The sequence below is a fragment of the Mercenaria mercenaria genome, chromosome 10 (genome assembly GCF_021730395.1).
Source record: "Mercenaria mercenaria strain notata chromosome 10, MADL_Memer_1, whole genome shotgun sequence".
NCBI classification, from domain to species: Eukaryota; Metazoa; Mollusca; class Bivalvia; order Venerida; family Veneridae; genus Mercenaria; species Mercenaria mercenaria.
In genome coordinates, this window is record NC_069370.1 from 69,304,427 (window position 1) to 69,332,347 (window position 27,921).

The 27,921-nt window shown below is 36.3% G+C and overlaps 1 protein-coding gene and 1 long non-coding RNA gene across 3 annotated transcripts in view; both read right to left on the minus strand.

Moving 5' to 3' along the window:
- Positions 1–5,214: 5,214 nt before the first annotated feature.
- LOC123561347 (mortality factor 4-like protein 1) lies at positions 5,215–27,045 on the minus strand. Of its 2 annotated transcripts, none has more exons than XM_045353642.2 (3): positions 26,360–27,045; positions 10,912–11,472; positions 5,215–10,388 (listed from the first exon to the last, which is right to left on the minus strand). In XM_045353642.2, the coding sequence occupies exons 1-3, from the start codon at positions 26,798–26,800 to the stop codon at positions 10,149–10,151; spliced, it is 1,242 nt and encodes a 413-aa protein (XP_045209577.2). In that variant the 5' UTR covers positions 26,801–27,045; the 3' UTR covers positions 5,215–10,148. The 2 variants fall into 2 exon arrangements, with proteins under 2 accessions (XP_045209577.2, XP_045209576.2); XM_045353641.2 differs by having other exon boundaries at positions 26,354–27,031.
- Positions 5,215–27,921, minus strand: part of LOC128559976 (uncharacterized) — a 168,923-nt gene continuing 146,216 nt past the window's right edge. The window contains exon 2 of the long non-coding RNA XR_008372843.1: positions 5,215–8,349. This is a non-coding gene — a long non-coding RNA (uncharacterized LOC128559976). The remainder of the gene's footprint in view (positions 8,350–27,921) is intronic.

The following is a 27,921-nucleotide window of genomic DNA, read 5'->3' on the forward strand; positions in this document are numbered from 1 at the left end:
CAAGAAGTTAATAGGGGTCAGGAGCGAAAGTCAAAGAGACACTGATGGTTGGCTGCAATAGGGATCATCTACTTGGCATGTCCAGTCATGCCGCTAAATTTCAACACTCTTGGCCTAGTGGTTCTCAAGTCACTGTCCAGGCTCCTGTGACCTTGACCTTTGATCAAGTGACCTCAAAATAAGTAGGGGTCATCTACTCTGCATGTCCAATCATCCTATTAAGTTTCAACATTGTAGGTCAAGTGGTTCTCAAGTTATTTCCAAAAAAATGATTTTACATGAACAGGCCACTGTGACCTTGACCTTTAATAGACTGACCCCAAAATGAATAGGGGTCATCTACTCTGCATGTTCAATCATCCTATGAAGTTTCAACATTCTGGGTCAAGTGGTTCTCAAGTTATTGATATGAACTGGTTATCAATGTTCAGGCCTCTGTGACCTTGACCTTTAACGGAGTGACCCCAAAAACATTAGGGGTCATTTACTCTGCATGAACAATCATCCTATGAAGTTTCAACATTCTGGGTCAAGAGGTTCTCAAGTTATTGACTGAAAATGGTTTTCCATGTTCAGGCCCCTGTGGCCTTGACCTTTAACAGAGTCACTCTAAAATTGTTAGGGGTCATCTACTCTGCATGACCAATCATCCTATGAAGTTTCATCATTCTGGGTCAAGTGGTTCTCAAGTTACTGACCGGAAATGGTTTTCAATGTTCTGGCCCCTGTGACCTTGACCTTTCACAGAGTGACCCCAAAATTGTTAGGGGTCATCTACTCTGCATGAGCAATCATCCTATTAAGTTTCAACATTCTGGGTCAAGTGGTTCTCAAGTTACTGACCGGAAATGGTTTTCAATGTTCAGGCCCCTGTGACCTTGACCTTTGATGGAGTGACCCCAAAATCAATAGGGGTCATCTACTTTGCATGTACAATCATCCTATGAAGTTTCAACATTCTGGGTTAAGTGGTTCTCTAGTTATTGATCGGAAATGATTTTCCATGTTCAGGCCCCTGTGACCTTGACCTTTGATGGAGTGATCCCAAAATCAATAGGGGTCATCTACTCTTCATTATCAATCATCCTATGAAGTTTCAACATTCTTGGTCAAGTGGTTCTCTAGTTATTGATCGGAAATGGTTTTCAATGTTCAGGCCCCTGTGACCTTGACCTTTGATGGAGTGACCCCAAAATCAATAGGGGTCATCTACTCTTCATGACCAATCATCCTATGAAGTTTCAACATTCTGGGTCAAGTGGTTCTCTAGTTATTGATCGGAAATGGTTTTCAATGTTCAGGCCCCTGTGACCTTGACCTTTGACAGAGTGACCCCAAAATCAATAGGGGTCATCTACTCTTCATGGCCAATCATCCTATGAAGTTTCAACATTCTGGGTCAAGTGGTTCTCTAGTTATTGATCGGAAATGGTTTTCAATGTTCAGGCCCCTGTGACCTTGACCTTTGACGGAGTGACCCCAAAATCAATAGGGGTCGTCTACTACAGCAGCCCTACAACCCTATGAAGTTTGAAGGTTCTAGGTCAAATGGTTCTCCAGTTATTGCTCGGAAATGAAGTGTGACGTACGGACGGACGGACAGACGGACGGACAGACAGGGCAAAAACAATATGTCTCCTGGGGGAGACATAATGATACCAGTAGCTCCCTTGCTTAGTGCTCAGTGTCAAAAGAGAAACTAGCTTCTCTTTTCTTGTATCCTCATTATTGTAAGTTGTAGAACTTATTTCGCAATCAACCTAAAATAAATTGGTATAAGCTAACTAAAAACTACTAACATTAGGATAAAAGTCTCATGTTGGTGATTTACATTTGGCATGCTGAAGAACCAGGGAAGTTTCAAGAATTGGGGCATCTCCTGTATCTCAAAATATCCACCCACAAAAATTACTAAGTCTTCTGGAAGAGTCACGCATACAGGTTTCCAGTGGCAACTATAATTAAGGTTAAATGAACAATAAGAGTCTCGCAAATCATTATATACCAGTAAGGTTATACCAGAGGATGGAAGCAAAATTTAAAGGAAAAGCAAACTCTAACAATTTAAGTTATGCTCTGGACACGAAATATGATAGGCAGATTTGACCTTTGACCTACAACCCTGGTTTGACATTTTTGACTTGAGCTCAGTTCATGACATTGACCTACAGACCCAGTTTATGTGCTCTGCACTTTGTCTCATTGCCACCTGCCTACATGCCAAGTTTGAATTTGATACCCTGTGTGGTTATTTAGGTCAAAGGTCAAGGTCACAGTGACCAGGAACAGTTAAACGGTTTCCGGGTGAAAATTCAGGAATGCTTAGGCCTAGGATCATGAAAGTTGATAGGAAGGTTTTTCATGACCAGCAGATGACCCCTACAGATTTTGAGGTCAAAGGTCAAGGTCACTATGACCCAAAACAGTTAAACGGTTTCCAGATGATAACTCAAGAATGCTTGGGCCTATGATCATGAAATTTGATAGGTAGGTTGGTCATGACCAGCAGATGACCCCTATTGATTTTGAGTCAGTGGATCAAAGGTCAAGGTCATAGTGACCCGGAACAACGGTTTCCAGATCATAACTAAAGAGCGCTTAGGCCTAGGATCATGAAAGTTCATAAGGCGGTTGATGATGAGGTCAGTAGGTCATAGGTCAAGGTCACAGTGACACGGAAAATTTAAACGTTTTCCGGATGATGACTCAAACCGCTTGGGCCTAGGATCATAAAAGTTGATGGGGAGGATGACCAGCAAATTACCCCTATTCATTTTGAGGTCACTGGTTCAAAGGTCAAAGTCACAGTGACTGGGAACAGTTAAACCATTTCTGGACCATAACTTGAGAACACTTGGGCCTAGGATCACGAAACTTAATAGGGAGGTTGATCATGACCAGCAGCTGACCTCTATTGATTTGAGATCAAAGGTCAAGGTCACAGTGACCAAAACAAACGGTTTTCAGGCGGTAACTTGAGAACGCTAGGATCACTAAACTTACAAGAGAGGTTGTTCATGACCAGCAGATGACCCCAATTGATTTTGAAGTCAGTAGGTCAAAGGTCAAGGTCATATTGACCCAGAACAGTTAAACCATTTCTGGACAATAAGTTGAGAACGCTTGAGTCTAGGATCATGAAACTTAATGGGGAACATTCTGGGTCAAGTGGTTCTTAAGTTATTGATCGCAGTTTTCCATGTTCAGGCCCCTGTGACCTTGACCTTTGATAGAGTGACCCCAGAAACAATAGGGGTTGTCTACTCCATAAGCCCTACCATCCTATGAAGTTTGAAGGTTCTAGGTCAAATGGTTCTCCAGTTACTGATGGACGGACGGGGAGGGGGAAAAGAGACATAATTTACAGCAATGACGCTTGGGAGGCCTCCTACAAAATTCTTTCAAATATTTGATTTTTCATTCAAAACATTGCCTTGGGCTAGTTTTCCCAGCATAGCTGTATGGGAAAACCACTAAATCTGAAACTGCTGGCTCGTTCACTACTAGGATTGTCCCAGAAAATTGCGAACTTTCTTTTTTATTTCAAAAATAAGCATTATTTTAAATGATGTTATTTCAATGTATACTCGACAGGACCATGGAGTTTAAAATTAAATATCTGTTAAATTATTTGTGTATTTTTAGAATTATTGACAGCAGTCAGTGCTAATCAGCGCACACTCAGTTTTCCTCTTGCAAAAAGCAGCAGCTTCTTTTTAAATTCGTGTAACTTAGGCGCTATACATCTCATATGAATGAAATTATATTGTAAATGGCAATGTTTTAATGTTCCTTTGAAGACCCTACAATAAATTCCTTCAAATCATTCTGTTTTGTTAAAAAACAAGAGGGCCATGATGGCCCTGTATCACTCACCTGAGTACCATTGCTCAAAATGATATGATCGTTTCAAACCAATCTCATTAGAAGCTGCTAAGGTGTATTAGATAAAAAATAAAGGGACGTAATTTGTCATAAATTCAGTCAATATGTATCTTCCCTGATTGTCCAAGTCAATCTGTTGACATAAATGAAATATCAGATCAGTATCTTCATTAGTTACGGAGATATACCCATTTTAATTTGAAATAAAGGGAGGTAATTTGACATAAAATCAGTCCATAGTTATCTACCCTGATGGTCTCAGTCCAACGAATGACAATAATGAAATTTCAAATAAGTACTATAAGTACTTACTGATATAAATCCATTTTTATTACAATCTCGGGAGGTAATCAGATATAAAATAACTCTGGAACCTAAAATTGGATCTGACAGATTCGTCATGGAATCCAAGATTTATTGTTGTTGAAGATATTTTGGAAGTTTGTATCAAATCAAACCATAAATAAAATCTCTATATGGCTGCAAAAGCCAAAATAGCAAATTTTGGTCCTTTAAGGGGCCATAACTCTAGAACCCATGATGGAATCTGGCCAGTTCAAGAAAGGAACCAAGATCTTGTGGTGATACAAGTTGTGTGCAAGTTTAATTAAAATCAAATCATAAATGAAGCTGCTATTGTGCAGACAAGGTCAAAATAGCTAATTTTGGCCCTTTCAGGGGCCATAACTCTGGAACCCATTATGGGATCTGGCCAGTTCAAGAAAGGATCCGAGATCTTATGATGATACAAGTTGTGTGCAAGTTTGGCTAAAATAAAATCATAAATTAAACCAGTATTGTGCAGACAAGAAATTGTTGACGGACGGACGGATGTAGGCACGCACAGACAACGGACGAAGGGTGGTCACAAAAGCTCATCTTGTCACTATGTGACAGGTGAGCTATAAAACAGGGCCACAAGGGGACAGAGATAGTTTTCCTTTTATGTCTGTTTTGAATAATATCTTGAAGTCTTCTCTAAAACTCCTGGTCTTTTAGTATAATTTCACGGCATAGTTCCTTGTTACAAAATTATTAACCTTTAGCCTGCTAAGTTTCTAAAATGGACTGGTCCATCATTCAATTAGGGCAATACCATTTATTATTCAAAGGGGTGTTCACAGATTTACTGACTGAACAGCGGATGTGCAGGCTGATCCTGGTCTGCACTGGTTGCAAAGGCAAAATCACTTGCCGCCAGCAGGCTAAATACAGAATGTCAGGTGAGCAAACCAGGGCAATGATGAGCCTCTGGTTATTTATTGAGAAAAAGCCATGTCCAGTTCTCTATGTATGCCTCTGCGTTTCTAGGTAACAGGAAACACAAACTCTGTATTAGCATTTTTATTGTAACACTACATGCACAACTATTGTCTAAACAAATTCAAAATGTAATCTGTAGAGATAAAGATTTCAAGACACAAATATTTGTAAAAGAAAACAGAAAAGCATTGCATGTAGCAAGAAGCATTTGCAGAAAATTGTTTGAAAATTCAACAGATTTATTTGTTTCATTTAAATGTACAGAGGTTTAAAATTTCAAGTTTATATTTTACAAACCTAAAACTTCTAAATGCTGGCAACAAAATAATGCGATGTTCTGAATTGCTTTCTGAACTAGAAGATGAAACCCGGAACATACCAGTACAAGTTTCAAACCTCAACCTCTGTATTGTTAAATAATTTCTTAAACATACTAATCTGGAATAAAAATCTACAATACATGTAAACATGTGGCTCAAGCAATCTCTTAACATAAACATTTATCAAAAATGAGCCGTGCAGGGCCCTCACTCTACTTTGGGGGAAGGGGTCCGCAGCCCTCAGGCGGGGGAATTTTCGCGTCATTTTAGCCAAAAGGGGGAATTTTCATTGCCTTCAAAGAATAACATACTATGTAAGAACTATAACATGTATAACTCTCATTACACTAAAGTTGTTTCTTTTTGTCAACATACTACTGGTAACTGCAATTAAATCATGTCAAGGTCAGCTTTTCAGCGGACAAGCTATACTGTTATTAATAAAACTTGGACAAACTTTATCTAAAACAAGTACATTTATCATTACACATTTTTTTAATCAATTTATATTTTAGTTGTCTAAAAGTGGGTGGGGTTTGGTGCCTTTGCATTTTATTATCAAAAATGCTTCAAAATAAGGGCTGCTTTTGCAACAGTGATCATATTTTTCTTAAATGCAGACTTTCAAATGGCTTTTTATTTAGGTTGTACTAAAAAATCTTGTAAGAAATGATGAAAATGTCCGGAAATCACGGTCGCCAAAACGGGTGACAAATATGGAAAATGAAAGTAAACATTTAAAATTCTTGATGAAATACCTGTTTTAAATTTCTTTTTTTAACCATACCTATTCATTACTTATAATTTCTGCTTATTAAAGCATTTAATTTATTTGGACCAAACAAAGCCTCGGCAATGATGATAAATTTTCTATAGACCGTAACGGTTGACCAGCTCACGTAATCGTTCAAGCAAACAAAATAATGATTTCAATTATCCAATTTGTGCAAAGACGATAATCTAAAGCTGCATTGTTTATCAATTAATTTTTACACATTGATCAGTAAACACCTTTGATAATGACAGGGATTATTGTACTAAATATAAACTGCGAGATGACCACGTGTCAATCGGAGCGTGGCGTGATTGACATCTGTTAGCAGCTAATTAACATATGACGCTCCGCCTACTGCCATACTTCCGCGTATGACGGCGAACAATATTGAAATTGACTGTGATTTTGATTGACAAGGGGCAGAATTTCGAACTCAGACGCATCAAACAAAATTTCTGCAAGTCAACCCGACGCACGGAGCATATTTTGTGCGGGTCAAATACGAGTTTTTCTCGATTTTCGCGGATCAAAAACCCGGGACCTCGGGTCAACCGAATGCCCAGTAAGGGGGAATTTTTTTCTCTGGAGGGGGAAAAAAGGATACTATTTTGGCGGGGGAAGCAGCCGATATTCGGCGGCAAAAACGGCCGATCGAGGGCCCAACCGTGCCATGAGAAAACCAACATAGTGGCTTTGCGACCAGCATGGATCCAGACCAGTCTGCGCATCTGCCCAGTCTGGTCAGGATCCATGCTTTTCGCTAACAGTTTCTCTAATTGCTATAGGCTTTGAAAGCGAACTGCTTGGATCCTGACCAGACTGCGCAGATGTGCAGGCTGGTCTGGATCCATGCTGGTCGCAAAGCCACTATCATGTTGGTTTTCCCATGGCGCGGCTCAAATATTTTTCAATATTAAAGCATTTTGCCCACATGTATCAACAATAACAAAACTGAAATTTAAACACAGTACAGACAGGGGTATCAGAAATATTTAGTTCATGGCTGAAATTACTCCTCGGCAACAAAGTCAAATGTATATCAGCACAAAGTGAAAGTGACGGAGTCAAGTTACAGCTCAATCTACTGATCTTGAAAGCTGTTTGAAAGTAAACACCTTGTAGGTAAGTAATGTCCTTTATGCAAACTGCCACGCTGTGTAGTTCAACACAGATTTTAAACACTGCTTGAAATATTCTTCCACTGACGGAATACTCAAAAACGTTAATTATTTAAACACCATATTGACCTTATTTTTTAGAAAGTACTTCTATTTATTTATTTTTTTAATTACACAGCAGTTGACATTTTCAAATATTTCTGTTTAGCACAGCCATTTCCCCATTAATGTGAAGATTTGGGGAGAGTTGCCTAATGATAATAAACAAGAGTGCAAAGTTTCAAAGCTGTAGCTTTTATAGTTTTTGAGAACAAAAATTTTAACCAAGAAACTCAAAGGACAAAAAGAGCCATAAATTTACTGAAATGCATATCAATGTTATGGTTCTTGGCCTACATAGACCCCTAATGATGATAAACGAGTGTGCAAAGTTTCAAGACAGTAGCTCTTACAGTGTTTGAGAAAAGATGCCCTGAACAAAAATTTTAACCAACGACGACACTGACGATCAAGTGACCTCGTACATTTTTTTCAAAAATCAGACGAGCTAAAAAGAAAATTCAATTTATGTAAGGATATTATATATTTGTTCTAAGAAGGAAGGTCTTTGATAAATGCACAACAAACCATAATGACTGCATTCTATGGTGTGCCCTGCAGTTTCAAACAAGTTAGAAACAGAAGCACACTACTATCTAAAACATTTCTTTCCATTCTGTAAGGAAAATAAAGCAACTAACAACAACTGAAAAGGCAGGCATATGTGTAGAACCAAACCCGAGCTTCCATAAGCCGACTGGATCACTTACTCACATGAAAGAATTCTACATCTCATGGTTTGGACCTTAAAGTGGTTAAACACACATAATTCTTAGCAACCTAATCCACTAGACCACGAGGCTTTGTACTTTTCAAATACAGTTAGTTTTTTATCCAGACTTGGCATTCTATGACATTGTCTCAAGTCAATAAAAGACGTAAGTAATAACTGAAACAAAATCAACAATTAATACAAAACAAAATCACGGACAATGTAACTCAACAAGGGTGATTGGTCAGCCTTAGCCTGTAACAACTTCTTCATCAATTTCAAAATTAATCTGATTATATCAATTAAAGCATACAACATCTGACAGCAGGACAAATGATAATACTTGTTCATTTTAACAATCATCTTTTGACAAAAGGCAATTTTACAATATGCAATAAAATCTACAATTAGAACTTTTTTAAAGCACACAAGTGACAACAGAAAATGATTTTAAGTTTTAGTGCCCTTTATGGCCATCAATAATGTAGCAGGGCTCCAGATAAGATGTGTATTAGCGTAAATTACGCTTTGAAATAATGCATATACGCATATGCGATCATTTTTAAGCATATAAAAATGTATAAGAAATTACAGAAACTCCTGCAATGACGTTTTACTAGCGTAAACAAAATCTGAATCATCTAAAGGCATTACGAAACAAAGCACGGTCAGCATTAATTCTCCCACAGAGAACATACACACGCATTGAATGGTACTTTATAAGTTAAACTATATTATAAACCCAATGCATTTGTAAATCAAATAGTTGGGAAACAATATTGATGGTACAGTAGTGTATTTTAAAGCAGTGTCAATTTAAAATATCAACCTCCGGTGTGGAGTAAACAACAAAATGTCTCTTTCTAAGATTGTAAAGTGAACAAACACTCTACGCATCTTTAAACCAACAAAAACGATCATTGAAACATATTTAAAGCTTTACCGAGTATTCTATTAAGCCAAAGTAAGCCAAGGGAGAACAAAAAGCAAAAACTTGAATGCTGATTTGAAACTGAACTGCAAACAATTCATGGGTGTTACACCAAATTAATAAATATGTTATAAAACCGTTACGTTTTTTTTTTATCACATTTACAGTAGTAAAATTACTCCTAGTAAATTTCAGATTTTACCATTTCACTCATTCACAAAAATTATGACAAGTTAATACTCATAGGCCAAAAAAATTATCTGGAGCCCTGAAGTAGTAACATTTGAATCAATCATTTGAGTTTGCTTCAATATCATGTTCAAATTTGAACATGGCATCTGGTGTATGCTTGTCTATATTACTCAATGGTTTCTATGCAAATTATACTCAAGATACTGTACTCTGTTTATACCCCAGTCACACATACGGCGCGGATAGCTACGTCTAGCCACGGATAGAAACGTAGTAATCCGTATCGAAACGTACCTGAGCCGTACCTTAAAATAGTAACCCATATCAATCCGTACCAGTCCGTACGGCTCGGGTACGTATCGATACGGATTACTACGTTTCTATCCGTAGCTATCCGCGCCGTATGTGTGACTGTGGTATTAAGATACCAAGGCAGTCAAAATTGAGAAATATACTGAAATGTAAATTCTAAAAAGTATCAGACAATGAGACTATTACAACAAAAATGCTTTAAAAGCATATAAAAATATTTACACTTATTCACAACTTTAAACATGGTACTAACAAATATACAAGACTGAGACTGTTCCAAAACAATATTCAACTTTTTTACGCAAAAATTCCAGCATTATTTTTTTTTCTAAAAATTCTGACTCATTGGAAGTTAATAAAAATAACAATCTTGCCTTGTCACAACTGAATTTATGATTCAAAACAGATTAATCATTTGCATAATATCTTTTGTAGTAATCAATTTCCGACATTCTTGTTTTACAGTTGTACATATTTGAAGGAAATCTGTCAACATGGTGGTGCAAAACTGACTGGGTATTTGTAAAAAATACTTCATAGATTATAATGCTTTTCTGTGGTATTCCGGAGAAGCCACGTAATAGTCTGAGAGAGTGAACAACGTTGCTGCATTTCTCTGTAGGTATTTCAGAAAGTCATGTATATGGTGTAATAATATTTGAATGCTTTTTTCATCCAAAGCAGTGTATGCCAACATACTGCCTAGTTTCACAAACAACCTCAGTAAATGTGTAGCTCCATAAATACTTGACATTGGTTTACCTTCATGATCAGCTAGTACCTGAAAAAACAGAAAGTACAATAAGGTAAAACAAATATATTTGAACCATTAACTTTGCTCAACAAATTCAGCAACTTAATAAAATGCTTTTCTAAAATATTATCATAAAAACAAGAATAATTATTTTTTAAAGTTTTAAACATGTTAAAGCAAATTAGCTGCATTTTTTAACTGCCTTTCATAACTTTACTTTATGAGATAGTTAAATATCATAAAATGAGAGTGCCATTACTCACTTTCTTAAATTATATTCCTTGAACCTTAGTCTCAGTGGTATAAATAGACTGTTTTACAAGTCATAACTTTAATTTAAAGTAACAAGTATGAAACTAAGCTTTCATTACAAAAAATAATTTAGATTTGTGAGTTTAAGCACAGTTATTAACATCTTTAACATGTAAAAAGGTCTGGTAATGTCTAAAAAGCTTGTTCCAAACAGTTTCTGAAAAGAATGACAGTTAATACATACATGTAATGCATATATGGCTAATCAAATTCTATTTTTTCATGAAAAACAAATTACCTGTCCATATTGTGGTCTCTCAAACTTGTATAATAACTGTGTTCCTAACATCACATTAAAGTATTCTCTTATACCATTATTCACTTCAATTATTGTGTCTTTGTTAGGATGATTAGGTTTGGTAAGTTTCAGTCTTAGATAATCGTCAAGAATACTGTCCACAGTGTTTTTACACGGTAATGTCACAAGCTGGTTTTGTCTAGTAACCAGATCCCAGTCATCTACCAACCAAGGTTTAAGCTCATCCGGTATTTTCACTTTAACTTCAATTTTTGTAAGGTAGGACTCTTCAGACTCAATTGTTGGATCAAGACGTGCTCGTTTGCGTTTCTGCTCAGTGGAAGCCTGTGAACTCTGTGCAGATGAGGCAGTCGATTCTTGGGAACTCTGTTGGGAAGCTGATGCTCCAGTACGGTCACTTTTCTGACGTGTTTTAGAAGTCTGAACAGTGGTAGGGGTTGATGAACGAGATGAGCGATCTTTCTCTACGATGGCTTCCTTTTGTCTTTTTGTGCCTGTAGTTAAGGTAGGTGTTGATGAACGGGTCTCTTTCTCTGTCTCCTACAAAAAAAAGAAAGTTAGAGTATGAGCTTAAGGAGGTAGGTTACCTTGTTACTAGGGTAAATTCAAATTAGTTGAACCGCAGCAATTTTTGTATTTCGTGTAATATGATGTTTTAACTGCTACAATCTCAATTTCGTTTATCTCTGTCCCTTTAAGTACAATTTTTATCCAGGTATTTAGAACATGATCCTCCTAAGGTATCTTATGTTGAAAGAAGAAGGAAAATACGGATTTTTAACACTTTTCAGTGTATTTTAGTTTCATTGATGTCCGTAGAAGTCTGCATAATTGGTAATTTTACTAGTATGCGCATAAGCTTTCTAATATAAGCTTAAAATGTATATATATGTTGCGGGGCTCGTGTTTCCATGGTAACGCATTTTCTCTCATTTTTAAACAAGTATGTATAAAAAACGGGGTTTTCGATGGTTTCAGTGCCATTCTGTTAATGACTATCTTGGAATATTTGGGTAATATTATTAGCAAAATACCAAGCACTTTACATGGTACCCTATTTTTCTTAAAGTTTGAAGTAACCATGGCAACAGAGATATTTAAAATAGCTTATATCCTGCTTTTTGTCGTAATTTCTTTCATTATAGCTGGAAAAAGTAGAGAAATTATTTTACAGAAATAAATAAATACAGTTCAGATGTGTATTTAAAAATTTCATAAATCCGCCATTTTGTTTTCTGTTTCCATGGAAACAAAATGGCCGCCAATTTGACCAAATATTTAAATGCTCATAACTTTCTCATTTTTACTCCGATTTTGAAAATTCTTTCACTTCTTTAAATGCTGATGGAATTAACGTTAGAACAACGTTCCTTTCCCTTTGAATGATAGCCATATGTACTTGCATGCAAAAATTTAGCAAATACGCAGTTTAAAATGTGTCCTTGGAAAAAGTTCATTTATGGACAGTCCCAGTTTTTGTCAATAAATTTCATCTTACTCCTCCCTCTATTGTCATTTTATTCATACCAAGGTCAAGTGCTCCCAAGCGGTATCACAAACAAAATGTCTATTCTGTAAACTAGGTCAATCGTATTTGACAGTCTGATTTATGTTAGGCCAAAAGAAATCAGGTCCGTTTCCAGTCTCCCTACCTACCCTCAACCCTAAACTTTTTATCAGTGATAATTTTCTGCCTTTCCATTTTTTTAAATATTTCCATTTCATTTTACACCTTTCACATCGTTTTGCGATTCTGATTGGTTAGCAGTTATACTTGTATCAAAGATGGCAGCGCCTGTGTTGCCGGCTTCATCAGTTTTGGGGCTTTGATTTAAACTTGTTTGCATTAGGCCAAAATAAAACATACGTGTAGTTCAGGGAACCAGACCGAACCTAACAATTTTTTTCCGATTTTTTGGGTACGAATATTTTTAAGTATGAAACATTTATGATAACAAAGTCATAAAAATCGACCGATGTCTTCACTCTCGCGTCCATTCTCGCTACCAGAGGTCTACCATGGTTCCCCGGGTGAACTAGCGTTTGACGAACCTCCGATGGATGAGAATGTCCCGCATTTTGATGTTTAAAGTTATACAAAGGCATACTTTTTCCGATGAAAAGTCGCCGCTATCTTGAAAATTGAAAACATACATCGGTATGAAAATAACTGATAATTTAGCGATAAAGTTATAAAAACTTATCGAGTTTATAAATGCAAGGCCCTAGTTATTTTTTCATAAATAGTCAAAATGATTTTAAAAGGCCGAAATTTAAGTTGAAAGTGCTTGGCCGCAAGCGTCACTATACGCCGAAATTTCGAGATGAAATTTACATATTAAAATAGGTTCGTTTAAATTACATATGATTTTATTTTGCATTTTGTGGTTATATTTGTCTAACATTGAATTAAGATAATAAAAGGAAGAGAATGAAATTTAAATTACCAAAATACCGAGTTATATTATTGGAATATATATATATATATATTGGAAAAACAACAGACAGCGACGCTTGCGGGCACCTGTCATAACTCGGAATTCGGATAACATCTTTTCGGATACGAGCGTTCAAGCACACTTTCTCCTGATATGTCTGAGGTTTTTCTTGCGTTTAATTGTTTAATTTTCAATTTGTTGTTAAAAGGTGAAATATTATTCAATTATCGCCTTCTGTAGCACAATGGAATATCCTGGTGACTTCTGTCAGCAAATAAAACTAAGATGATAAATGTATTAAGTCAGACTGTCTGGAACTTGGAAGTATTACTGTACTATCCTCGTCAATGTAAGGAATTGAAACATTCAACTTTATTTTATTTATTCAAGTGCTTCCACTAAGTTGATCAGGGTACTCGGAAACGCCGAAGATGATAAATGTATTAAGTCAGACTGTCTGGAACTTGGAAGTAATACTGTACTATCCTCGTCAATGTAAGGAATTGAAACATTCAACTTTATTTTATTTATTCAAGCGCTTCCACTAAGTTGATCAGGGTTCTCGGAAACGCCGAAATCGGCATCCCTGTACGCATAATTTGTCCCGGTAAACGCGTGTTTATTGCAGCTTGGGAGTCCCCGGACGCACGTTTCTGCAGTGAGATGCAATGAAAATTAATTGATTACGTAAATCTGCGAATACACAAGGTTTGACTCGAGAGCAAAACATGTGGGCGGAGTTACTCGCTTGTCACCAATAGTCGCGTATAGCCAATCAGTGCTGCCCGTTTCCACTACATCGCGAGACAGGCGGCATATGTATGATCAACTCGAATACATGTGATTGTCGGCGTGTTTGCATAGGTGACAATTTTAACTGTTAACGACGGATTACGTGGTGTTTGAAGTAACTTCTCACGTACTAATTACCAGGCAGTTTTCAAGATGTTTTTAGAAAAAGTGATAATTAGGCTAATTATGAATGTCCGAGTAATTTTAAGATGCTGTCGATGTCGGTCTTTAAAAGTAACGTGATTATTTTTCTGCAAAATCGCTGATGTTACTGAAGAATCATTTATTAATATGTTGATCATAGACTTACTGTGCATTCTTAATGTATTTCAGACCGAATGTTTTAACGTTATGCTCTTAATAAGTATTAAAATAAAAGTATAATTGTTCATATATCTTCTTTTCACTGTATGTTTATATACGTTTCCATTCTGAAATAAAAAAGGTAAAGAAAAAAATTATCACGAGGGATTTTGTCCAACTTGGTATTTTCACAAGGGGGATTTTGTCCACCTTGATAATTTCACAGGAGGACTGTGTCCACAAAGACCAGAAACAGCAGGGATGGGGAGGGGTGGGGGTTGTCCAGGGGTGATTTTGTCCTGCATTAATTTTTGACTACATTTTACCTATTTTACATTTACCTTTTTATCTCACCTTATAATATTTGGGTGAAGAATTGTGATTACAAAATGTCTGTCGGTCTACACTTAATTTGACAGTACAATAGAGGCCTGTGTTTTGACGAAAGTTTAAGTGTGAATAAGTCTGTCCGTCAGTCTAGTCAGTAGTTGGGACTGCAACTTTTTCAGCTTTGGGAGTCCCAGGACTGCAACTTGAAATTGCTAGTGAGAACCCTGGTTGATTGAGTAGCCTAGGAAACCTAACGGTCTTTTACTTTCTCTAACCCCCCATGCAATGCCATAATGCATCACCATTACTACAATGTATAAATAATGATGATGATGAAGTGCAACATATTTTATTTGTGTAAGATGACTTTCTCTTCCAATCATCATATTCTTGCTTAGTTCTCTGATTGTTAATAAAAATCTGTTTTAGGACAATCTTATTCATCATTTATTTTTTTATTAAATTCAATAAAGCAAGCATAGAAGAAAGGAATATACATGCTACATGGTTTAAAAGAGTACAATCTTTAAGTTAAGCAGGTAAAGCAGCACACATGAAAATAAGATGATTTCAAAAATAAACAAGAGGGTCATGATGACCCAGGATTGCTCACCTGAGTAATATGAGCTACATGTTTCAAATGTCAAAATGATGATAAAATATTAAGAAAGTCAGTAGGTCACATTCATGGTCAATGAAATTCACTTTTACGATTTGTGTGCAAAACTGTGTATGTCATCAAAATTTCAAGGCTGTATCTTAAAAAAGAAAGTAGGTCAGTAGGTCAAGGTCACAGTCAAGTGACATCATATTACTTGGGGTCATCAGGTAATTACAATTAAACAGTCTTGGAAATAGAATCAGATGTAGGGATTTTTCTAGACCTCTAAAAAGGGCAGGGTGCTGCTAAAAAGGGGCAGGGTGCATTTTGCGCGTTGCGTACCTTTATCTACGAAAATCATAAGATAGATTTCCATGGTTTTTGTTGTAATGTCTACATTGTAAGGTACTACAGAAAGATTTGCAATGAATCTGAATGTCAGGAAAAACATTAATACCTGTTTGTCTATATAACATGCTTATCATTTATAAATACATGCAGTTTGTTTTATGTTTGCATGCATTATTTTTGTCTTGAAAGTTTTCTTGATTAGAAATATACCATAAAGATACTTTTGAATAATTTAATAATTCTGGTGCAAATCTGTCATTATACATTCATTATATTACTGAACGTACCATTGATACTCGTGTATAAATGCATATTTTTTTTTTATCCCGGACCCCCAACCCCCGAATCGTGGATGCATATTATTGTTCCTTCTCAAGGGAAGGAACACTTATGGTGAACATGTCACACTTGACTGAGCAGGTAATGGATCCGATACAAGGGTATCATCAAAGGCATCTGAATTCCAGTAGGGCGCCGCCATCTTGGACTCATGCATATTCATTACAAATAGCCTCTTTGCCAGGGTGTATTTACGCACCTTTAAGCCAATCTTTAGACTAAAGTTTAGTGAAATACAACTACGTAATAACAGGTCTTCAAGAAACAATATTTAGTTAAAATCATATAACTCCTAAATCTAACTTGTCATAATGAAGAATGGAGATTATTTAAATGAGTAAGCATCATCTAAAAATAGACTCCCGTCAAAAATATCGTCTGCTATTATTTCTGCTTGGTTTCATTTTCTTCCAGCTTAACTTCTACAGTCCCAGACGGCCGTATTTCGTTCTGGAGTTTGAAGTATCAATCATGCGATGCAATTAAGCAAGGCGTTTGGCAGCACTTTTCTGTCCATGTATTACTATGTGAAACTTTAAATTTACAAAGAGGCTAACATACTGCCAAATTTTGATCTGTGCCACTCCACTAGGGAAGATTCCCGAAATTTTGATAGAATGATGGTCTATTATTTATTGTCCGATGATATAATATTTAAGTAGAAGGTGTTTGATTATTATTATAAGTTAAAATATATGTTTGTGCGAAATAACTTTAAATGTTTTTAAATAGATCTAGATAAGAATGCACGTAAACTAACAAAACATATTTTTCATTATTGTTTTATTAAACATCTGTAACAGGATGCTAAAAACAGATCCCTTAAAAAGAATATTTAATATGCGCTAGAAGGAACCTTTTGGTAAGCTAGATCTTGTAAAAAGGTGTAGACTTCCAACTTCAAAATAACTTTTTTTACGATTTTCGCCATTTTTGGTAAAGGGAAACTACTCTACACGCTGACTGTCTACGCTAGATTCTGATATTGCCGTTACGTGCTGTAAAAGATCAAGTGGTTTATTTTCTTTCAAACAAAATTAATATCATACAAATTTAATAGTATTTTGATGAAATAAATATAACAAAATCATAGATATTCTGATAGGCAGTGATATTAATTAAAGATCGACTGTTATCTTCAACCGAGATCAAACTGTGAACAACAAAACTGACACGAGGTGCCACGCTAATTGCCGATAATTACTGGCCATTAATCGGCATCTAATAAGCAGCAGACTTTGTTTTAAGATATGTTTTTTTCTCCTTTTTTATTCTGTTTTGCAGTTTGCTTTAATTGCTGACCTATCTAATTGTTGTTTATTACGATTCGGTCGGTCGTCGTCTGCATACCGATACTGCATACATGCCTCGGGCAAATACACAGCACCTGTGTATAGTCGGTGCGTGTCATAACTTCGTATCGGTGATTGATGGGCAGTTCGTTTAGAAATACTTAATTAATGGTCAAAGGGGCGGTGCTAAAAGGGCAAATGGGCGCTGAAGAAAGGCAAAAGGGCGGTGATTTCGGGCAGAAGGGCAGCGCTAAAAATGGGCAGGGCGCTGCGCCCTGCTATTCCGCTCTAGAAAAATCCCTAAGATGATTTTTTAAGTATTTTTCCTATATAACTCACATAATAACTAAGTGACCCTAGGACGGGGCCTCTTTTAACCCCAGGGGCATAATTTGAATATTTTTGGTAGAGAACTACTAGACAATGCATCATACCAAATATCAAAAGCCTAGGTCGTATGGTTTCAGACAAGAAGATTTTTAAAACTTTTTCCTATATAAGTCTATGTAAAACTTGGGACCACAGGGGCGGGGCCTATCTGACCCTAGGGGGATCATTTGAACAATCTTGGTATAGGACCACTAGATGATGCTACAAACCAAATATCAAAGCCCTAGGCCATGTGGTTTTGTACAAGAAGATTTTCAAAGTTTTCCCTATATAAGTCTATATAAACCATGTGACCCCCTGGGCGGGGCCATATTTGACCCTAGGGGTATAATTTGAACACTTTTGGTAGAGGACCACTAGATGATGCTACACACCAGATATCAAAGCCCTAGGCCCTGTGGTTTTGGACAAGAAGATTTTTAAAGTTTTTCCTTTCGGTTGCCATGGCAACCAGAGTTCTGCATGGAATTCAATTCTTTGAATAATTTTGAAAGGGGGCCACCCAAGGATCATTCCTGTGAAGTTTGGTGTAATTCTGCCCAGTGGTTTTCAAGAAGATTTTTTTAGAAATTATTGACGGACGACACACAACGGACGACGGACATCAAGCGTTCACAATAGCTCACCTTGTCACTTCTGACAGGTGAGCTAAAAAAACCTACCTACACTCCTAACTTTTTGAGGCAAGGTTCCCTGAACCACACGTATTTTTTATTTTGGCCTTATAAAATGGCCAAAAACTTACTTACAACAGTTCCAGATCACAAATTAGTTGACGACATATTTCACCAGTATCATGATTTAACCAGCAGCTCTACAACGTCGGAGAATTTCAAGGCCTCAAAAAATAAACAAGAGCACCGCCTTGCGGGTGCTGACGCTCATCTGATTTTTTTGGTAATAATAGAAATATTGTCCTACCCATGATTTTCTAACTCTAAAAAGGGCCATCATTCTTGCAAAAAGCAGGATAGAGTTATGTTTCTTGATGTATAGTGTCCACTTATGATGGTGAAAAACTGTTGCAAGTTTTAAAGCAATAGCTTTGATAGTTTAGGAGAAAACCTTGACCTAAACATAAAACTTAACCAAGAAAACTGATTTTCTAAGTCCAAAAGGGGCAATAATTCTTGCAGAAAGCAGGTTGGAGTTAAGTTTCTTGCTATACAGGGTCAGCTTATGATGCTGAACAAGTGTTCCAAGTTTTAAAGCAATAGCTTTGATAGTTTAGGAGAAAAGAAACTTAACCAAGAAAACTGATTTTCTAACTCCAAAAGGGGCAATAATTCTTGCAGAAAGCAGGTTGGAGTTATGTTTCTTGATGTACAGGGTCAGCTTATGATGGTGAACAAGTGTTGCAAGTTTCAAAGCAATAGCTTTGATAGTTTAGGAGAAAAGTTGACCTAAACATAAAACTTAACCAAGAAATCTGATTTTCTAAGTCCAAAAGGGGCAATAATTCTTGCAGAAAGCAGGTTGGAGTTATGTTTCTTGCTATACAGGGTCAGCTTATGATGCTGAACAAGTGTTCCAAGTTTTAAAGCAATAGCTTTGATAGTTTAGGAGAAAAGCTGACCTAAACATAAAACTTAACCAAGAAAACTGATTTTCTAAGTCCAAAAGGGGCAATAATTAGGGCTGTCATTGATTGGGTCTTTTGCATATCGACGATACCGATATATCGGAAGACAAATATCGACGATACATCGATTATTAAGTTAGATTAACAACCTGTTTGTTCATGGGCATGCTATATACCTTCTTGTTAATGTTATGTTTAGTTTTATTGCCTAATTTTTATATTACTGTTTGATTGTGTTGTATTTGTATCTATGAAATAAATAAAATAAATGAAAATTAATGAAATCTTTTATAGATCTTCATTGTGCCTTCACTCCTCTTTTGCTTTTTATTCTACTTTACACCTAGTGAACTATAATACCAGGCACTGGAGTCGGGTTTCAAACAGCTAAAATTCTGCATTTTCTCTTCCACAGATATCTATTTATTTATTAAGTTAATTAATTTATTTATTTACAATGTTTTTATTTATTTTTAGCCTGTTTCATACTCTGTCTAATTTTTACCTTGCACTTACATTCGGTACTGGCACCGCGTGGTTTTTTTTTGGTGGGGGGGGGGGGGGGGGGGGGGGGGGGGGGGGGTGCGTTTTGGTTTTCTTTTTTAACTTCTGCCCAAGTTTTCGATGGGCCTCAAATTTGTAGTGTTTAACTGTTTGTTTGTTGTACTGAAAGAATGTTTAAGCAACACCCTGTGTTTCTTACGAACCCAAACAAGGCTTTTCTTCCGTCTTTTGACTCTTTTTTCCACTATTTAAGCCGGCGACAGCTTCCTCTTCGGCCATCTTTGATTGTTATTGTTACGGACACTAGCTAAATTCTGTACCTTTTACTGAGTGATCAGCTATACGCGAACAAGTAAAAAGCCGAGATTGTCGCAGAAACAGTATATACACTATGTTTTTACATGCACAAACAACGAAGCGACCTTTCAAGACAGGACAACGTAACTTTTTGCAAATAGATTCTGAAGTTGAGCCCTTTTTACTTCTACCCATATAGGTAGTGCCGGCTAGTGGGAAAAGACTGCTACGGTACAAGTTTAGACATGACCTTTTTTGACAACTTCCGTTACTTACCGCACATTTTTACAGGCAGAAAAAGTTGTTTTAGAGGGTCTGAGTGTTTATCTAGACAGTTGTTTTTTCTCTCTGTAAAATATCGATTTTTGAAAATGGGAATCGATAATCGATCGACCAAAAAATATCGTTGATACATCGATATCGTTTCTATCGATGACAGCGCTAGCAATAATTCTTGCAGAAAGCAGGTTGGAGTTATGTTTCTTGATGTACAGGGTCAGCTTATGATGGTGAACAAGTGTTGCAAGTTTCAAAGCAATAGCTTTGATAGTTTAGGAGAAAAGTTGACCTAAACATAAAACTTAACCAAGAAATCTGATATTTTCTAAGTACAAAAGGGGCCATAAATCTCGCAAAAAGCAGGATGGAGGTATGTTTCTTGCTATACAGGGTCAGCTTATGATGCTGAACAAGTGTTCCAAGTTTCAAAGCAAAAGCTTTGATAGTTTAGGAGAAAAGCTGACCTAAACATAAAACTTAACCAGGCAACGCCGACGCCGACAACCGCTCAAGTGATGACAATAAGGCCTAAAAAAAAATATGTTTGTTTCCTGTAACCCGACCGACCGTAAGTTTTTTACCGCCGACCGCAATTTTTTTATGGGCTAAAATTCGAGATTCTGATCATATCTTTTTGATTTATAGGGATAATTTAGTTGCACCCGACCTCGTCGCGCATAGTCACGAACGTTCCTGGTTCTGTCGACATGAAACAACATGGCGAAAAGCCTGTTTGTCGGTAGACTCGAGGTTCCGGGTATTCACCCGCGAAAATCGAGAAGTTTTCTTGGGTGCATATCGAGTTCAAAAGTTCTGCCCCTAGTCAATCAAAATCTCGGTGAATTTCAATACTGTTCGCCGCCACAAGCGGAAGTATGGCAGTAGGCGGAGCGTCATATACTAATTAGCTACTGACAGATGTCAATCACGCCACGCGCCGACTGACACGTGGTTATCTCGCGGTTTGTATTTAGTACTTCATTATGAAAGGTGTTTATTGATCAAGGTGTAAACGTTAATTGATAAAACAATTCGTAGAAGAGCAGTCTATTATCATGTTTGTACCACTTGTTCAGGCTCACGCTGTCGGTTGCACTTGAGCCATTTGCGACAAAAGTTTAATTGTGGCTCCGAAAATCTCTAATTGGCAAAAACGGCCCGAAGCTATGTCTGTCTGCAAAACTATGAACTTTGCCTGTTACACAATGTTTACTGAACGAAAGGAATCAGTGTAGAAAAAAAACTTGTATGAACAACATCTGTTATTGAAAGGCGGGAGCAAATTTTCAACAATTTTATTTGATTAGTAATTTAATTTATATCGACGCAACCAAAATCGGCAGGTCCACTATCAAAAGTTGGGTAGACCGACGGTCAACCAATTTTCAGTCACGGTCTGCAAATAAAATAAAACCCTTAAAAGTGGAAAAAATAGGGGTGATGGGGGTGAGGGATCGTACCCATATCGGCGAATTCACAAAAACGAAAGTTGATTTTTTCCTTAGTACGGCATTCTACAGTTATAAGCATTGGCGAGTTAAAGTCAGGACAGCACGAATGGACTACTCCACCGATCGGGTGAGTGGTTTTTACGTGGTAACTTTACCAAATTGAGTAATTACATCAGGCAAAATTACCTGGATTGACTGGAATTTACCCGCGAATCGTAAAAATATCAAAACGTCATGCTGGTAATTTTCCATTCCACAAGCACGTGCGCCCTATCGTAATACTTAATTTACATCGCAGTTACTTTTGACACAAAAAATGCGCGTAGTTTCATTCATTTTTTATATATTCGCTTCAGATATTCAACACCGCTTGAGAACTAATACAGTTTGAATTCTATACAATTTTAATAAGATATCGACAGGAATGTAGGCAAAATTCTTTTAAACGATCAAATTTTCATATAATGTTTTGTAAATTTCAAACAGCGCGATCTTGATTATTTATTTCCTTTTTAAGTAAATAACGGTACGTACTATGGTAATAAAATTCAGACTTTTGACCAGAAAGTACAAAAAACACAATTAAAAAATCTTAAATAATGAAAAAGCGTCAGCAATTTAAATACATGGAGTAAAACGATTTTTGGCAAACAGATTTCTGTTAGCACGGCAGAATAGGTTACGTGACCTCATGAACGTAAATAGAAATGTGGTTTTTAATGAGGCAGTATGATGTCGTTGCGATTTTTAATAAGTTTAAATGAGTCTTCGTACATATATTTTTTGACACAACACTTTGTTAGATATTCTTCTCAAACAATAATGTAAATTTCTTGAGGGCAAATAGGTCAGTATCGTTCACGATCTGACACATTTACATGTCAGTTTATTCGGGATATTGCACATTCGCTTTTTAAAAATTAAAGAAAAAACTTTTTTACTGATTTCTTCTCAACAATTAAGGAATCGAGAAAGTACGATCACACAGTGATGTGTCACATGGCGCGAAACATGACGTAATGCAATGACAATCTCGTGGAAACTATACCGCTTTGATCTCCACTGCAGATGCCACAATAACCGACACACTTCTTTTAGCTCTTTGAGGGGGTGTTAATTGATGATGAAAACGAGGCCAATTACTTAGTTTATCATCAGAATGATTACCGATAATTGTTGATGTTTTTTTTTTCACTTTCCACACTGGTGCTGATTGTGTCCATATTTTGGGACACTTTTCAAAATAATTATTTTTCGGGATAACAGATTGCTACAGTCTTCCATTTTTAATTATTTAGAAATAAGTACTGTTTCTTTGAGTCATATGAAGTTATGACGTCTACAGCATCACAATTTATGAGATAGAATTGGAGGTCCACTAAAGTCTGAGCAGGTCTACTAGATTTTAGCAGTTGGTGAACCTGCTGGCAACTGCTGAAGAAAGTTAAGGTTGAGGCCTGATTAGGCAGTTAATTGGCGATAATAAGGTTACTAAACACTGAAATGTTCTGACTAAAAAAAAATTAAAAAAAAAAAAAAAAATTCCCTACCTACCGACCCCCATTTTTTTCAGCATGTTACAGGAAACAAACATATTTTTTTTTTATGCCTAACTCATCATTTTTTTTCAAAAAATCAGATGAGCTAAAAAGATTCCTCCCTACGTACCCTCTTTTTTTTTTTTTTTTGACAGGAGACCGGAAATGGACCTTTTTTCTTTTTGGATTAAACATTTATGATTGATAATTTTGTGATCCATCCATTTCTTAATTAAAATTTAATTCTATACAGAAAAACATGGGAAATTAAAAAAACAGTTGATTTCTTTCTTTCAAAAATTAAGATTTAATTTGACACAGAAAAACTTGGGAAACCAAAAATCACTCACATGTACGGTTAACTGAAAATTTCGGTTATTGTTGATTACGAAAATTGTGAATTGACAAGAAAAACAGCAAATTACAGTGGTTTGAAACATTGACAAAATTTATGTTACTTCTTGCACAAACATTTCGCCTTTTAGTGTACGCTGATAGAAATATAATTAGAATGTGGTCCAATTTATGGGATACAGTACCAATAATTAATTCCAGGGATCGAATTTAAAAGCTGTTTACGTGCTAAATTATTGTTGTTTTGTTGTTTGGTTTCATATAAAGTTCACGGTCCGGACAGGCCGGGGACTTTCTGGTTTCAAAAATACGATACGAACCAAAGAACTGAATTCTTTGGACTTTCGTCTAGACTTGAAAGTTTAGGTTTTTTTCAGGTCACTGCCCCTAGTGTTGCTAGCATTTTTGGTCTCCGTGGGCCTTTTTTGCGTGCAGAAACTTGTTATTTTCCTCTCCATTTCCAAAGAACTTTGTGAATCACCGACTAAAACAAAAAAATATATTGTCTAGACGCTTACTTAGATATCCTATTATTACATAAGTATAAAGCAACAAGCGGCAACGTGATTATCGATAAATTAACTACCCCAAAGAACAGTTTGAGCGAATTCCACAAACGTGATCGCAAAAATATCCGAGTGCCACGATTTTCTACTCTTATTTTTCTATTCTTACTCAAATTTCACGTTAGCAACGGCTAAATTGGATCCCTGAATTTGTTAAAAATGTGCGTTTTGTAAGGAAACGAACATGACTACATTGTAGTCGTACACCTGTTGACTTTCCAAGAACAACCTGCTTTGACGATGAAATGAAATATATGCCTTATACCCATCGATTCGTGATTTCCCATCGATTCGTGACGCAAATAAACGTCTAGAATTCATGCTCGTGCAAAGTCGTACATCATCCGAAAACTACGCCATTTTTAGCTGAAACACTATTCAACAATATTTCCAAGCAAAATGCGCAAGAAGCAGGTAAATAAGTTGTAATTTTGAAATACCAATACAATTTTTAAAAAAATGCATTAAAATATGCTTTTACACCCGATTTTACTCTTTTTATTCTGTCACTTCTTTGCAGTTTCAAGGTTTTCCCCAAGGTGTACCCCCGTGGTCTTGGTCACCGAAGCAATTTACATAATACAGAGTTACCCAAAAGTTTCTTACTTCATATAGTCGAGTGTAGCGAAAATCCAATTAACGTCCAATTATGAAACAGAAAGTGTTTATTTAGCGCAACTAGAAAATCTACCCATTTACTGAATGTCCTTCATTTTATTGACGTAACATAGTAATATTTCAAGCCTGTTTTCATTTCTTTCCCTTATTCAATGACCTTTTAATGAAAATGACTGCAGAAATGAATAAATTTAGGCCCGAACTGTGTTAATTCCCTTCATATTTTGTAATTTGATGTTTTAAAAAGTATCAAAAGTTCTGATAGTCGTATTGGAAGTAATCTTATAATGCCAGACAAATTTGTTATTCTGCAACATATATTGAGCATAGTGGACTGGAATGAACCAAACTAACGTTCGGCGGTGCAAAAATTTTGGTGCGCATCTGTACTCCATGACGTCATAGCCTAAAATAGAATTCCACGAATCGATGAGTGAGCGTCCAAATGATCAAGACGGTCACGGTTGCTGTGTAAAAGGTATGCATTGCATATGAAAAACATTACAACAGGCTGGTAACATTGCCCGATCGGGCTTATGACACAAAAAGTAATATTTCTTGACAAATAATGAAGATATTTCTTTCAAACTTGGTCCATTTATTAAGCATTACATATAATGCTTATCAAGATAGAAATAACTTTATTGCCTTCAGTTTAGTTAGAATTACTTCCCTTTTTCAGATTTTTATGATGCATAATTTTTGAAGTCCAAAAATATTATGTTTTAATGCAATGTTTAAAACAGAAAAGGGTTCAATGGCTTTCTAGTGCTCCAAACTTGTGCGCCAATACCTTTATTCTATATATTTAGGGTAAATACTTTGTTTCTAGTGCAGATGTATGAGCAATTTTTTTAGGACTAACATTTCTCTATAATGTAGTAAGTGAAAGCAGAGTAAATTGTTTACATTCATGTACTAGCGCAATAATTTAGAGCATTAGAGAGCCATTTAACCCTTTTTTGTTTTAAACTTAGCATTAGAACATTGTTTTTTAGGACTTCAAAGATTATGCGTCATAAAAATCTGAAAAGGGGAAATAATTCTACCAAAACTGAAGGCAACCAAGTTATTTTTATTCTAATTTGTATCATTTGTTATGCTTAACAAATGGACCAAGTTTGAAAGAAATATCTTCATTATTTTTCAAGAAATATTACTTTTTGTGTCATAAGCCCGATCGGGCAATGTTACCAGCCTGTTACAAGTAAAACTTGGAAGTTTATAAAGTTGTAGGCATTAGATTTTATTATTTAATGCACAAATTGTATGCATGTATGTTCCGTTTTTGTTGCGCATGCGCGATTTTTCCAAACAAGCGTCACGAATCGACGGGTAAGAAGCATAATGTTCATGATCATCGTCAAAAACCTCCAACAACCTTTAACTAATTTACCTGGACCTTTTCTCGGAGTTTGGACTTTCCACTTGCTGCGGCTGGTGTAGCCTTTTCCTTTTCAACATCTTTCTGCTTGGTTTTAGTTTGGTCAGCTGTTGGAGTGGCAGATCTGTCTTTGGATTCTTTTTCTTTTTTCTTGTCTTTCTTTGTTGCAACTGGTTGTCCACTTTCCTTGGCCTCCCTAGCTTTTTCACGCTCTTTTGCTTTATGTGCCTTTAAAGCTGCCAGACATTCTTTTTGCTTCTGTAAGCCTGCATCATTTAGTTTAAGAATCCTTGTTTCAGGCACCCATTCATCCCAGTTTTTGTTCCACCCGTTGTAGTGGACAAAATAGTTCTGAACTCGGTCTTTCATTTCAGTTTTAACACATTTTGCCTCATACAGCAAAGGACCGTGAAAGCATAAGACTTTTTCACCGTCCTGGAACTTCGGTTTTGGCCCCATACTAGCTTTCACTCAAAATTTAGCGATATTTAATGTATTTATTCTCGCGCGTGAATTCTGCCGGAAGTCAAATACTTGATTACTTCCCTTTTAGTGACTGAAGTAAAACCCGGATTCACACGTTCTGTCCGGTAAGGTTCATACAATTCCGATTATCACACACAAACGAGTGGTTTTTGTGGTCCTTCTTGTCGTTTTCACTGTTTTAATGATCAAAGCACCAGTCATTTTATTGAGTTTTTCTCATGACATTTTCTATGTTATAATGTTGCTTTCTTGCCGACTTTGAATAAAAATAAAACTTATCTTATCTTTGTCCCTTCACTTTTAAGTGCTTCTTTTTTTTTTTACAGCATATGCTTAAACCATTTAGATATGTCTGATGTGTGATGGTAATATGCAGAAAATTATTGACCAATACTAAGACAAGCTTGTCCAAAGTGTCTGTGGTTTCAGACAAAATGATATCAATATATCAGTAGTAGTTATAATTGTAAAGTTGCGGGAACGGAGTTCAGTCAAATTACAACTTTATTTACTTGGCAAGACTGCTATTTTGGAAAATTTACATGTTTAAAAGAAGAACATTGATATTCACGCTCAAACTACAATGTAAAATACACGTGATTGCACCATGTCTTGCTAAAGACATCCGACGGGAGGTGGGCATTCCCCGCGGACCACCCCACCAGTTATGCATAAGTGTTTGTGTTACACATAAATTGGTTCCCCTGTTCTGCGTTATCGATACCTGGCGCCACGGACAAATCCAACGGAATGTTGATGTGGCCAGTGCAAAATCACTGGTATGAGATGAAGGCCATGACAGTTAATAATATATACATGGATGGAAAAAATTTTAGAGCTAAATCGATGGACACCAACAGCATATGTGATTGTGTTGGATAAAGTTAAATAAAATTGTCCGGAACAAGATCACTACAACGTAACCAAACCCCCGCCGCATTACCTTTCAGGAAGTAGGATTGGTCAAGTACTACATACTCGTCTCCGTCTAGGCTGCAGTTCCCTAAATTATGACCTTTTTCGTAAATCAATTTCAAATAGTCCTTATTGTATATGCGGTGAAACAGAAACAACAAATCACTACCTTTTATCAT

What these genes read in the sequence shown, in the direction of transcription:
- LOC123561347 (XM_045353641.2), bottom strand. Translation starts at nt 26,800, where the DNA reads ATGGGGCCAAAACCGAAGTTCCAGGACGGTGAAAAAGTCTTATGCTTT. An exon ending in AACTCCGAGAAAAGGTCCAG is followed by an intron (nt 11,473 to 26,353) that starts GTAAATTAGTTA and finishes TTTTTTTTGTAG; the next exon opens with GAGACAGAGAAAGAGACCCG. An exon ending in AGAGACCACAATATGGACAG is followed by an intron (nt 10,389 to 10,911) that starts GTAATTTGTTTT and finishes CTGTTTTTTCAG; the next exon opens with GTACTAGCTGATCATGAAGG.